Source organism: Erythrolamprus reginae, chromosome 7 (assembly GCF_031021105.1).
Source record: "Erythrolamprus reginae isolate rEryReg1 chromosome 7, rEryReg1.hap1, whole genome shotgun sequence".
Taxonomy (NCBI): Eukaryota; Metazoa; Chordata; class Lepidosauria; order Squamata; family Dipsadidae; genus Erythrolamprus; species Erythrolamprus reginae.
In genome coordinates, this window is record NC_091956.1 from 16,084,994 (window position 1) to 16,100,132 (window position 15,139).

At 43.9% G+C, this 15,139-nt stretch overlaps 1 protein-coding gene across 1 annotated transcript in view; it reads right to left on the reverse strand.

Moving 5' to 3' along the window:
• Positions 1–15,139, reverse strand: part of NWD2 (NACHT and WD repeat domain containing 2) — a 69,598-nt gene that overhangs the window by 8,475 nt on the left and 45,984 nt on the right. The window contains exon 5 of the mRNA XM_070756560.1: positions 2,454–2,598. Coding sequence (XP_070612661.1) covers positions 2,454–2,598 — 145 coding nt within the window. The remainder of the gene's footprint in view (positions 1–2,453; positions 2,599–15,139) is intronic.

Here is a 15,139-nt window from a genome sequence, read left to right on the forward strand (position 1 = left end):
TTGTTTGGAGACAAGTGCTCCTTGCTGTACCAAAAGAGGGCTTGGTTTAAGTGAATTTTCATTATAAAGAACATTGTTTTGAATTTTCAAATGTGTGTGTGTCTGAAATTTGTACCTGTGAATTTTTGGGAGGATTCTACCAGAGAGCCCGACAGAACAGGAGTGTATTGCTACTATCGCTGCTACCAGTGCACTGGGCGTGCAGCTTTGATTGTGTTGTATGCACATATAGCGCACATGTCCCCAGTGTGTTTTAGCTTCACTGCATGTGCAGAAAGCAAAAATGCGCTGAAATCTCATGAGGGGACTTGCACATGAGAGAGATTTCAGCAATTTTTTGCTTCTGCACATGGACGGAAGCAAAAAAAATCCCTAAAATCTCATGCGCGCATCTCGTGCAAGCAAAACTCACTTTAATCGAATGTCTGACTCGGACACCAAAAATTGAGGCTCTTATCAGAACCGAAGAAGCTTCTTGGGAGGAGAAGCGAAACGACTTCAAAGAAAACCCAGGGGGATGGCTTCTATTGTGGATGTAAGATGAGGACTACTTGTACAGGGCCTTTCCTAATCTTTTCATCGTTTCAGGAGTGGAGGGAAGAGACATGCTGTATTTTTCAGAGTATAAGATGCACCAGAGTATAAGACGCACCTTAGTTTTGGGGAAGGAAAATAGGGGGAAAAACCCTTAGTCTGGTCACTATTTTATCCCTTGGTTAGGACTGAAAAAAACCTTATTCAGAGGGAGTAGCAATGAGAAAAAGCCTTCAAAGACTTAGGTCTGGAAAAAACACATTCTTTGGAGAGAGTAGCAATGAAAAAGCCAGCAAGCTGTTAAGAGCTGGGAAGATTGTTAGCCCCTCATTAGGGATGGAAAAAAACCTTATTCTGAGCAAGGAGCAATGGAAAAAAACCTGCATTAGGGCTGGAGAAAACCTTATTTGGAGTGATTAGCAATGAAAATAAGCCTGAAAGCTGGTAAGAGCTGGGAAGATCATTAGCGTCTCATTAAGACTGAAAAAAAAAAGCTTTTTTTTTTTAAAAGCTACATTCAGAGTATAAGACGCCTCCAAATTTTCAGTCTCTTTTAGGCAGGAAAACGGTGAGTCTTATACTCTGAAAAATATGGTAATTTAGGAACAATAATGCCCGCGATGAAGAATTGCATACCACTCGTAGCTACGATCAGTGGAGGGATGCTCCTGGTTTAACAATTGGTTCGGTGATCGTCCATGCACAGTTTTACAAATACAGTGGTACCTCATCTTACGAACGCCTCTTCTAACGAACTTTTCAAGATACGAACCCGGTGTTTAAGATTTTTTTGCCTCTTCTTCCGAACTATTTTCACCTTACGAACCCAAGCCGCTGCTGCTGGGATGAAGGGGTTTCTTTCCCCCCCTTTTTTTGAAGAAATAAAAGGGAGGGGTGGCTTGGAGGGGGAAAGAGTTTGCAGAGAACAGCGTGCTTGCAGAGGCATTGAAAGGGTGTCTTTTGAAGAAAGAAAAGGGAGGGGCAGCTTGGAGAGGGAAAGAGTTTGCAGAGAACAGCGTGCTTGCAGAGGCACTGAAAGGGTGTGTTTTGAAGAAAGAAAAGGGAGGGGCGGCTTGGAGGGGGAAAGAGTTTGCAGAGAACAGCGTGCTTGCAGAGGCACTGAAAGGGTGTCTTTTGAAGAAAGAAAAGGGAGGGGCGGCTTGGAGGGAGAAAGACTGCAGAGAACAGCGTGATTGCAGAGGCACTGAAAGGGTGTCTTTTGAAGAAAGAAAAGGGAGGGGCGGCTTGGAGGGAGAAAGACTGCAGAGAACAGCGTGATTGCAGAGGCACTGAAAGGGTGTCTTTTGAAGAAAGAAAATAGAGAGGCGCCCCCCTTGCCTTTCTTCCTTCCCACTCACCCTTTAGCCTAGCCTTGCTTCTTCCACCCGCCCCCTTTAGCTGCTCCTCCCTGCCCTCTGTTCACCTCCCTTCTAAAGTTTGGGATTTTCCTGAAGGATTTGCATGCATTATTTGCTTTTACATTGATTCCTATGGGAAACATTGTTTCATCTTACGAACTTTTCACCTTACGAACCTCCTCCTGGAACCAATTAAGTTCGTATCATGAGGTACCACTGTACTAACCTTTTGTGTTACCACTTGGGAGTAACACAGCTGAGGCACAGCAATCCACTCTGCTGTGCCAATCAGCTAAGAAGATAAAGGTAAGTAAAGGTGGAGGGACGGGAGGCGGGCCAACCTGATAATTGGAGTGAACTGATTCGCTGATCATCAGAGCTACCAGTTTGCCCAAACTGGTCCGAACTGCTAGAATTCCACCCCTGGTTACGATTCAAATCAAATCTCTCTCTCTCTCTCTCTCTTTCTCTCTATTTTTTTGCACATACTTCCCTGATCAGGTGTAATCCTATCTCAGCATTTATCTGTCTACGCACTGTGTGCCTGGATTTCATGTTTACCAGAGGAAAGATATCCCTTTGCGTGACTGTGTTTCATTTTCCCCTTTTCATACAGTATCTTCACGGCCGTCTTAAACATCACCTTAATTTCTTCTGATATCTCCTGCCATTTGCTCTCACTGACAGGGTTGCAAGAGGCTTCCATCTTTATAGCAACAAAAAGACAAAAGAAAAAAAAGAAAGAAAAAAGAGTAAAGAAAGATCAGTGCCAGGGTTTAGACAATTGCAAAACGCAGGTTCAAAGGCACGCTAATAAAATTAACTTGGCAGGTTTATTATGTGTTTAATTTATTAAATGTTAAAACTCAGGAGAAGAGGATAAGCCTCTTCTTGACGCCAGAGTACGCAGAAATATCAAAAGGCATGAGTGGCTGAGCAGGAGGAGGTCTCTACATAAATAGATCTCTAGAGCATTTGGCCACGCCTTTTGGCTATATAAGGGTGAGCCTTGTGACACGTCAGTGCAGAAGTCAACTTTTGAATGTGCTAGATAGCTGAATGGAACGTTCTCTTGGATTATTTATATTTAATTACAGATTCAGATGTGGAATCTTTGTTTCCGGACTTCCTGCCAACTCAGAGTGAGTCATGTTAATTGAGAGATTTGTGATCAAAGAGAAATATTTGGGAAGTTTGATCTATTGCTTGAAACTCTAATGCAATGATTTTAAACCTTTTTTGAGCCACGGCACATTTTTTACATTTACAAAATCCTGGGGCACACCACCAACCAAAATGACACAAAATGACACTCTAACACAGTACATATTATACATATAGTTAATAATATACAGTGATCCCTCGGTTAGTGCGGGGGTTACATTCCAAGACCTCCCGCGCTAACCGATTTCCGCGTTATACTGGATGCGGAAGTAAAAATACCATCTGCGCATGCGCGCCCTTTGTTCCATGGCCGCACATGCGCAGAAGGTGGAGCGACGCAAGTTCGGAGGCTGGCAATGCAATGGTGATTTTTCCGGGCTCCTCGCCGCTACCCACAGGGCAGCGCTGGCGGCAATGGCAATGGCAACCCTCCCTCCTTCCCTCCTTCCCTTCTCTCCCTCCCTCCTTCCCTCCTTCCTTCCTCTCACCGGCTTTCTTGGGGCAGCGCTGGCGGCAATGGCAATGGCAACCCTCCCTCCTTCCCTTCTCTCCCTCCCTCCTTCCTTCCCTCCTTCCCTTCTCTCCCTCCCTCCTTCCCTCCCTCCTTCCCTCCTTCCCTTCTCTCCCTCCCTGGTCGAGATTTTGGCCAATCAGCAATCAGTATGACGTCATCGGGCGGGAAAAACCGTGGTGTAGGAAAAAAAACGCGGACTTATTTTTTAATTAATATTTTTTGAAAAACCGCGTTGCAGCGTTTCGCGCTAATCGAGAACGCGCAAATCGAGGGATCACTGTAGTTTCTAAATGTATTTAGACTCACTTAAAAATCGAGACCATGGGGAGGAGTAGCAGCTTCAACTACTCGCCGCGGCCACACAATGACAAGTGTGCAGCAGCCCGAGAGGGGACCTTCCTGAGGGTGGATGAGAGGCAGCCTGCTATTGGTTCATCACTAGTGGTTGGCATGAATCCTAGAAGGTGATTGGTAAGTGAGCGTTCCCTGTGCCTCCACTCTTCCTGTCGCTGATAGCTGGAGGGATTGTGAGGGGAATGTTTATGTTCGGATGGAGGCTGCTGGCGGTGGATAAATGGCCTCTGCTGGCCATATCTGGCACACGGGCCGTAGTTTGGGGAGCCAGGTTTAATTTTCCCACGGCACACCTGACCATGTCTCACGGCACACTAGTGTGCCGCGGCACACTGGTTGAAAAACACTGCTCTAATGAACAGCTGAGACGAACGGATTAATTTCTTGCTTTGCTGATGCCTTTTAAAAGATTTAAACTTCCTTGCTACTAAACTATTAGAATTACATACTTAAATCTTATCAAATCTGTCCGTGTGGACCTATTCCTTGGGGGGCTCATCGCTGGGACAGAACAACCTACTGCTTTCAGGGTGGAAATGAAATCTTTCAGGAACAATATGCACATCTCCGAAGGAAGGGACATTTAATTCAAGGGTGCATATAATTCAAGATAAGAGAGACTTTAAAGATAACTGCTCTCAAGATTGATCGATTAGAATAGAACTGGAAGGGACCTTGGAGGTCTTCTAGTCCAGCCCCCTGCTTAAGCAGGACACTCTTGTTGTGCTGGAAATTGCCAGCCCCCAACGACATTGAGAAACATCCAGTAGTTAGAGAGTTAATTCTGTCTAGTAAGATAGCTCCTCCTGTGTGATGTAACCTTTTGCTCACATCCTGTCTCTTCTTGGAGAAGAAGGGCGGTCCTTAATTAGGAGACATCTTTCCTCCGTACATCCTTAGCCAGAGGATGTGCTTTTTATGTCTCTTCAGACTTTTATTGTTTTTATACTTTTCTAATAAAAACTAATTGTTCATTTGAACATGCTTAGTCTGTACTTCAATATTCATCACCTCTGGAAGCTCCCGGCTCACTCCTCGCGGGCTGAGCGCCTTGTCTAAGGTAAGGGGGTCTCTCCATCCCGACAACTCTATATCACTGATAGTGAAACTTTTTTTGGTTCATGTGCCAAAAGGGTGAGTTGCGCATGCTAGCGCGTGCACCCACACCCACACCCATTCGCTCCCCATCCACACAAGCACACACCCTCAGCTATGCCCCCTTCACATGGGCACAACCCCCCTGTCCCCCTGCACAGGTGCACAGGCCTCACTGAAGCCTGGGACAGTAAAAAAAAATGGCCATATGGGCAAACTGGAAGTTTGGAAAAACTGACTTCTGGTTTGCCTGTTGTTTTATTTATTTATTTATTTTGTCCAATACACAATGAGGGTTTTAGTGGGTATATATTTATATACACATAGTAAAATACATGATGAAGGTTATAGAGGAGATACTCATAGTAAAATATATCTAAGAAATAATAGAAAAGAAGATATAGTAATAGAACATATCAATGAAAGAATAGAAGAAGAGATATAGGAATAGAAGAAAGGTATAGGAGATATAGGAGAGCAATAGGACAGGGGACAGAAGGCACTCTAGTGCACTTGTACTCGCCCCTTACTGACCTCTTAGGAATCTGGATAGGTCAGCCATAGATAATCTAAGGGTAAAGTGTTGGGGGTTTGGGGATGACACTATGGAGTCTGGTAATGAGTTCCACGCTTCAACAACTTGGTTACTGAAGTCATATTTTTTACAGTCAAGTTTGGAGCGGTTAATATTAAGTTTAAATCTGCTGTGTGCTCTTGTGTTGTTGTGGTTGAAGTTGATGTAGTCGCCGACAGGCAGGACGTTGCAGCATATGATCTTGTGAGCAATACTTAGATCTTGTTTAAGGCGTCTTAGTTCTAAACTTTCTAGGCCCAGGATTGAAAGTCTAGTCTTGTAGGGTATTCTATTTCGAGTGGAGGAGTGAAGGGCTCTTCTGGTGAAGTATCTTTGGACATTTTCAAGGGTGTTGATGTCTGAGATGCGATATGGGTTCCAAACAGATGAGCTGTATGCGAGGATGGGTCTGGCAAAAGTTTTGTAAGCTCTAGTAAGTAGTGTGAGACTGCCAGAGCAGAAGCTACCTAGGATTAGGTTTACAACTCTTGAAGCCTTCTTGGCTATATTGTTGCAGTGGGCTTTGGCACTTAAATCTTTTGTTTTTCACACTCCAGAGGCTTCAGGAAAGCTTCCCTGAAGCCTCCGGTGGGCAAAACGGCCTTCCCAAGGCCAAAAACCAGCTGGCCAGTGAGCGCCAGAGCTGACATAAGGCAACTCCTCATGTGCCCTCCGATATGGCTTTGCTGCCACCTGTGGCATGCGTACCATAGGTTCACCACCATTTCAGACAAGTGATTGTCTGGTCTTTTCTTAAAAACCTCTACTGACTGTGCAGTTTTCTTAAAAACCTCCAATAATTTCTGATGGCAAGCTGATATAAGTGACTAGTCCACTATAAGGAAAGTGAACAATACAGTGGTACCTCTACTTACGAATTTAATTTGTTCTGTGACCAGGTTCTTAAGTAGAAAAGTTTGTAAGAAGAAGCAATTTTTCCCATAGGAATCAATGTAAAAGCAAATAATGCGTGCGACTGGGGAAACCACAGGGAGGGTGGAGGCCCTGCTTCCTCCCAGGAGATTCCCAGAGAGGCCCCATGGAGGCTTCTCCCCACCTATTTCGGCCCTGTTTCCTCCCAGGAGATTCCTAGAGAGGCCCACGGAGGCTTCTCCCCGCCTTTTCCGGCCCTGTTTCCTCCTAGGAGATTCCTAGAGAGGCCCCACGGAGGCTTCTTTCTGCCTTTTGCGGTTACAGTTTCAGAGGATTGTGTTTGTAAGTGGAAAATGGTTCTTGAGAAGAGGCAAAAATATCTTGAACACCCAGTTCTTATCTAGAAAAGTTTGTAAGTAGAGGCGTTCTTAGGTAGAGATACCACCGTACGTACTTTTGTTGGCAGGGTGATGTCTCTGCTCCTAACTCTGTTACTCTGTAATCTGTGGTTAAAAAAAGACAGAATAGATAAGAGGTGCCCTTTAGCTTCTGATGCATGGCTTTGCCAAGACGGTTTCAGAATGCCATCTGTAAAAGACCATCCGGCACAAATTATCTGCTGTTCCAGAAAGAAATGCATCAGGTTCTTAATTACAGAAAAAATAGGTATGAGGTGGCAAAACTCACACTTTTTAAAAATTATTTACAATTACAGCGTCTGCCTTAAGGGAAAGCACTTGTGAATATTTCAGGTTCAGAGAACAGGATGTGAATGCAACCGATTCTTGTTTTGTTGGAGGAAAAAAACCAAAACCTGTTAGGAACAATATGCCCAAATCGGAAGGGAAGAATATTTTGTTTTAAGCGGTGTGTGCTTATTCAAAGTTGTTACTGTAGTGTAGGCGTGGGATGAAAAATGACATTAGAAAGTAAGGGTGGGTTTCAGTAAAATAGCCCACCAAGAATAACAGAAGATCATTACAAATGAGGGAACCCCTGAATTAGATGAAGACGTGGCCCATTGAGTTGAAGCTGAGGCTCAAAACAAGGCATTGAAGCAAGTGGGCAGGCCTCCCAAGGATAGCATCTGAGTTTTGAAAACTGGCCAGAAAGCTGAGGGACTTACCAGAGTGCCTCCACATTCAGATCGTGCAGAATGCAGCTGCGAGAGCAGTCATGGGCTTCCCCAGGTATGCCCGTGTTACACCAACACTCCGCAGTCTGCATTGGTTGCCGATCAATTTCCGGTTACAATTCAAAGTGTTGGTTATGACCTATAAAGCCCTTCATGGCATCGGACCAGAATATCTACGAGACTAAACTGGAGTGGTGCGATAGTCTAGAACAGTGTTTTTCAACCAGTGTGCCGCAAGGCATGGTCAGGTGTGCCACGAAGCTCAGCTTCCGAGACCAGAAGCTGAGCTTCATTCTTCGTGCCTCCTTTTTCACGCCTTCCTTCTTCGCAGCAGATGAGCTTTGGGGCCCTGCAGGAGAGCGCCAGCAGCAGCGGCATCGGACAGTAGCTGGGGGCGGTGGCTGTGAGTGGGAGCTCCAGGTCGGAGGCACCAGCACCGCCCCACCCAGCTGGAGCTTCCCTGGCGGGGGCGGTAACAAAAGTCCATTGGGGCCCAGCAGGAGGGCACCGGCAGCGGGACCGGGCAGTAGCCGGGGGATGACAGCGGCAAACAAGAGCTCCAGCTGGAGCTTCACTGGCAGGGGCGGCGTCAAGTGTCCTTTGAAAGAGAAAGAGAGAAAGAAAGAGAGACAGAGAAAGAGAGAGAAAGAGAGAGAAAGAGAGAAGGAAAGCAAGAGAGAGAGAGGGCAAGAGAGGGGGAAGGAGGGAGAGAGAAAGAGAGCAAAAAAGAGAGGAAGGAAGGAAGAGGGAAAGAAAGAGGGATGGAGAGAGAAAGAGGAAGGAAAGGAGAGGGAGGGAGAAACAGAGCGAAAGGGAGGAAGAATGATATTTTTTTTGTCCAAACTTCTTTTTAGCCCCCCCCCATGTTCCCCAAGATTTTGAAAATGTGAATAATGTGCCGTGGCTCAAGAAAGGTTGGGAAACACTGGTCTAGAAGCAGTGATGGGCTGCTGCCCCGACGAGGGGGTGGGAGTGGGGGATGGACAAAGTGGGGGTAGTAAGTTTATGTACTATTTATTGATTGTCCTTCCTCCTCTAGTACCTTAGCATGATCCTTAATTGCTTTTAAAATAGGAAATAATTAAATAGCATGTTTTTACCCATAATGCTTTAATCACTAGCTAGAACTGAACTTTTATAGCAATTAAAGAAGATTGAGCTACTTGCCTAATCTTTTATCATACTGAACCTTGTGGGTTCTGTACAAAACCTTAAAATGTGACTGTGCTCTTCAACAAATAATGCTGTCTATCATTTGTCCTTTTTGTGGCTATTCAAATAATGGGGCTTAATCAACTGAAAACGAGTCCAAGCACCTATTTGAAAATTTATCTTGGTCAGTAAGCCACTCCCAGTCACATGATTGTCAAGCCACTCCCATCTGGTCACATGACCATCAAGCTACACCCACAAAATAAGCCATGCCCACAGTGTGGTAGTAAACATTTTCATTGCCCAGAGGTGGCGCTCATGCCTCACAATCAGGAGACTATGAGTTTGATCCTAGGTAGAGGCAGATATTTCTCTCTCTGGGCATACTTAGAATATAGCTGCAGAACTAAACTCCACATTGGCAACAGGAAGGGCATCCAGCCATTAAAAGACTCTGCTAGCTCCATTCAGTTGCCCAGGCTCCACCCAACAAGGGATTTGTTCTGTCCCACTGATGAGCCCCCTAAGAAATAGGCTTTCTTCAAACTTGCTTAGCAACCTCAATTCTGGGCACCATTGCGGTAGTACCTTGAGGACTACCTGCATTAGAATATTTATTTATTTATTTACTTACTTACCTTTTTACTTACTTACTTACTTACTTACTTACTTACTTACTTACTTACTTACTTACCTACTTGCCTATTTACCTATTTACTTACTTACTTACCTTTTTACTTACTTACTTACCTACTTACCTACTTACCTACTTACCTATTTACTTACTTACTTACTTATTTACTTACTTACTTACCTATTTACTTACTTACTTACTTACCTACTTACCTATTTACTTACTTACTTACTTATTTACTTACTTACTTACCTATTTACTTACTTACTTACCTATTTACTTACTTACTTACTTACCTACTTACTTATTTACCTATTTACTTACTTACTTACCTTTTTACTTACTTACTTACTTACCTACTTACCTATTTACTTACTTACTTACTTACTTACTTACTTACTTACTTACTTACTTACTTACTTACTTACTTACTTATAGATTTATATGCCAGCCTTGTCCAAATAGATTCAGGATGGCATACAACAATAAAAAATGCAATAATAAAAATTTCCAGTTTTAAACCCCAATATAAACATTCATACACCATTTATTCATAGCTACTGATGCCAGAGCAGAATATACTACTCAACGGCCTCAGGTCTGCTGGCAAAGCTGTGTTTTTTAAGGCCTTTCGGAAGACCACGAGGGTGGGCCGGCGCAAATCTCCGGGGGGGAATTGGTTCCAGAGGACTGGAGTTGCCGCAGAGAAGGCCGCTCCCCTTGAACCCGCCAGCTGACATTGTTTGACTGACGGGACCCAGAGAAGGCCCACCCTGTGAGCTCTGATCGGTCGCTGGAATGTATGAGGCAGAAGTCGGTCCCACAAGTCATCTGGTGCGAAGCCATGTAGGGCTTTATAGGCCATAACCAACACCATAACCAATAAGACTATGAGTGTGTTGTGTGCAAATTCCATAGTTTATGGTACTTAAGAAGCAAAAGGTACATTTCTAGTCACTTCCCCATAAGAAAATCCAACTCTGAATCTAGGGGGTATACACTACTTTTCCTGCCCCATCTGTTACCTCTCTGAATACTGTCTCCATGGCAACCATCAGCAGGGAGGGACATGCTTTTGCATGGACTCTTAATGATGGAAAGTATCCATGACAACTCTCCCATGCTGTTATTGCCTCCTCATCTCTCTCTCACCCCTTCCCCAGGTCTGATAATTGAAAGATGTCTAAACATAAAACCAGAAACTTGGATGGGCAGGTGAAGGAATGAGTAGTTTAGCAATAGCGCTTAGACTTATATACCGCTTCATGGTGCTTTACAGCCCTCTCTAAGCAGTTTACGGAGTCAGCATTTTGCCCTCAGCAATCTAGATCCCCATTTTGCCCACCACAGAAGAATGGAAGGCGGAGTCAACTTTGAGCTGGTCAGAATCAAACTGCCGGTAGTGGGCAGAGTTAATCTGCAATACTGCATTCTAACAACGGAAGGAAGGGAGGGAGGGAGGGAGGACAATAGCATTTATTATTATTATTATTTTATTATTATTTATTGGATTTGTATGCTGCCCCTCTCCGCAGACTCGGGGCGGCTAACAATGATAAAAAAACAACATGTAACAATCCAATTTAATAAAACAACTAAAAACCCTTATCATAAAAACCAAACATACACACAAACATACCATACATAACTTGTAATGGCATGGGGGAAGGAATATCCTAACTCCCCCATGCCTGGCGACAAAGGTGGGTATTGAGTAATTTGCAAAAGACAAGGAGGGTGGGGGCCGTTCTAATCTCTGGGGGGAGTTGATTCCAGAGGGCCGGGGCCACCACAGAGAAGGCTCTTCCCCTGGGGCCCACCAAACAACATTGTTTGGTCGACGGGACCCCGAGAAGGCCAACTCTGTGGGATCTTATCGGCCGCTGGGATTCGTGTGGTAGAAGGCAGTTCCGGATGTATTCTGGCCCAATGCCATGTAGGGCTTTAAAGTTCATTACCAACACTTTGAATTGTGACTGGAAACCAATCGGCAGCCAGTGCAGGCTGCGGAGTGTTGCAGAAACATGGGCGAATCTAGGAAGCCCCACGATGGCTCTCGCGGCCGCTTTCTGCACGATCTGAAGTTTCCGAACACTTTTCAAAGGTAGCCCCATGCAGATAGTGTTGCAGTAATTTAGACTTATATACCACTTCAGAGTGGTTTAAATCCCTCTCTAAGTGGTTTACAGAGTCAGCACATTGCCCCCAACAATCTGAGTCCCCATTTGAAGCACCTCGAAAGGATGGAAGGCTGAGTCAACCTTGAGCCGGTGGTGAGATTTGAACTGCTGAACTACAGCTAGCAGTTAGCTGAGGTAGCCTGCAGTGCTGCACTCTAACCACTGCGCCATCCCGGCTAAGCAACGTATAGCCATCTTATTGAAGAGAAGGATTAGAGAGGACACGACGATGTTCTTCCAGTACTTGTGGAGCAGTTGACTCATTCTCCAAAGCACAGGTCAAGAAGTACCGTATTTTTCAGAGTATAAAATGTACCGGAGTATAAGACGCACCTTAGTTTTGGGGGAGGAAAATAGGGAAAAAAATAATCTGCCTATCAGATATTTATCTGGCTAGTCTTTAGTTTGGTCAGCTTCAGCACATTAGTTTCCTGCTTTTGAGCCCGCATGCTTGCTTTTTATCCCCTGGTTGGGGTTAAAAAACAGTTTCTAAAACACTTCATGTCTCTCTCTTCAGAGAGAAACAATGAGAAAAGCAGGCAAAGGAATGATCGCTTCACCAGCAAAGCAGAGGGGAAAGTTTCACTTGTTAACACCTTGTTAGGACTGGAAAAAAAGGTGGAAGATCGCTTCACAGTTAGGGCTGAAAAAAAGGCTCGGCTGATTATCAGAGGGAGTAGCAATGGAAGAAAGTCCTATCAATTATGGAAGCACTGGAGAGGAATGAAAGAGCCACATGTGGCTCCAGAGCTGCAGGTTGCTGACTCCTGGTCAAGAAGAAAGTTCAATAGAATTGGTTCTATTTCTGTCTGCATTATGGGCCCTCGCCTGCTTAGAAGTGGATTATCACAAACTATTTATTGCAGTACTCAGAGAGGGGCGGCATACAAATCTAATAAATTATTATTATTATTATTAATTAATTAATTAATTAATTAATTTATTTATTTATTTATTTATTAGATTTGTATGCCGCCCCTCTCCGAAGACTCGGGGCGGCTAACAACAATGAAAAGACAATGTAAACAAATTTAATATTAAAAATAATCTAAAAACCCCCCAATTTAAAGAACCACTCATACATACAAGCATACCATGTATAAATTCTATAAGCCTAGGGGGAAGTGAAATTTCAATTCCCCCATGCCTGATGACATAAGTGGGTTTTAAGGAGCTTGGAAAAGGCAAGGAGGGTGGGGGCAACTCTGATATCTGGTTCCAGAGGGTCGGGGCCGCCATAGAGAAGGCTCTTCTCCTGGGTCCCACCAAATGACATTGCTTAGTCGACGGGATCCGGAGAAGGCCAACTCTGTGGGACCTAACCGGTCGCTGGGATTCGTGCAGCAGAAGGCGGTCCCGGAGATGATGATATTATTATTTATTATTATTATTATTATTATTATTATTATTATTATTATTATTATTATTAAACAGTTGATTGGCATACACCTGCACAAACCAGTGCTGCTTTTGAACATTTAATATATTTTAGATACATTATGGCTCAGGACCAGACTACCTAAGGGACCTCCTACTGCCACATACATCCTAGAGACCAATAAGAGCACACAGAGTTGGCCTCCTCCAGGTTCCATCAGCTAAGCAATGCAAGTTGGTGGGACCGCAGGGAAGAGCCTTCTCTGTGGCTGCCCTGGCTCTATGGAACCAACTACCCCCCGATGTCCGTACTGCTCCAATCCTACTGGCCTTTTGTAAGGCCACTAAGACCTGGCTTTACCGGCAGGCCTGGGGGCCATGAATTGTATATCTTCCATGGCCAAACTATATGAATGGTGTGTATTTATTTATTTATTTATTTATTTATTTATTTATTTATTTGTTTGTTTATTTATTTATTTATTATTTATTTATATTTATTTATTTATTTATTTATTTATTTATATTTATATTTATTTATTTATTTATTTATTTATTTTGTCCAATGCACAATGAGGGTTTTAGTGGGTATATATCTATATACACATAGTAAAATACATGATGAAGGTTATAGAGGAGATACTCATAGTAAAATATATCTAAGAAATAATAGAAAAGAAGATATAGGAATAGAACATATCAATGAAAGAATAGAAGAAGAGATATAGGAATAGAAGAAAGGTACAGGAGATATAGGAGAGCAATAGGACAGGGGACGGAAGGCACTCTAGTGCACTTGTACTCGCCCCTTACTGACCTCTTAAGAATCTGGATAGGTCAACCGTAGATTATCTAAGGGTAAAGTGTTGGGGGTTTGGGGATGACACTATGGAGTCAGGTAATGAGTTCCAGGCTTCAACAACTCGGTTACTGAAGTCATATTTTTTACAGTCAAGTTTGGAGCGGTTAATATTAAGTTTAAATCTGAGATTATGACTGTTTTTTAATATACAAATGGGTTTTATTACAGGGTTTTAGTTTTAGATATGATATTCAACTTCTTTGTATTGCTCTGTATCTTTTTGTATTATACTGTTTTGTAAGCCGCCCTGAGTCCTTCGGGATTGGGCGGCATAGAAGTCGAATAAAATAAATAAATAAATAAGCAAGCAAGCAGGCAGGCAGGCAGGCAGGCAGGCAGGCAGGCAGGCAGGCAGGCAGGCAGGCAGGCAGGCAGGCAGGCAAGCAAGCAAGCAAGCAAGCAAGCAAGCAAGCAAGCAAGCAAGCAAACAAAACCATTGTACAAGAAAGAAAGGCAGAATCTGGGGGCGGAGTGAAAAGAGAGCTCAGCCTAGAATCCCTACATAGCCACAAGTGAACTAAGTCCAATTCCTCTTGAGTTCCTTTGACCCCTGTCTAACTCAAAGGTGCTAACCTTTGAGAAGATTCCTGTTCATAGATATGAATAGCAATTCAATGTGAGAGACTTCTCATAGTCACTCATACCCTTATCCCCTCGAGGTTCGACTACTGCAACGCTCTCTACATGGACTTACCTTTGAAAAGCATTCGGAGACTTCAGCTGGTGCAAAATGCAGCCACGTGAGCAATCATGGGCCTTCTGAGATATGCTCATATTTCTCCAGCGCTCCGCAAGCTGCATTGGCTGCCGATTGGTCTCTGAACGCAATTCAAAGTGTTGGTTATGACCTATAAAGCCCTATATGGCATTGGACCAAATTATCTATGGACTGTTTTCTGCCTCACTTATCCCAGTGGCTGGTTAGTTCCCACAGAGTTGGCCTTCTCCAGGTCCCGTCAGCTAGACAATGTTGCCTGGCAGGGCCTAGGAGAAGAGCCTTCCCTGTGGCAGCTCCGCCCCTATGGAATCAACTCCCTCCAGAGATTTGTACAGCCCCCACCCTCCCCGCTTTCCGCAAGGCTTTAAAGACCCATCTTTTAGTGGCTTGGGGCCACTGTTTAATATCTAGCCCCGGTCGATGAATGAATTTATATGTAAGATTGGGTGAATGTGAGCGACTGGTTTTAAGAAATTGGGACTTTAGGATGTTTTTAGATTTAGATTTCTAGATGTTTTGTATTTTTCTTGTTGTGAGTCACCCTGGGTCTGAGAAGAAGGGCGGCATAGAAGCCAAATAAACAAACAAACAAACAAACAAACAAACAAACATCAC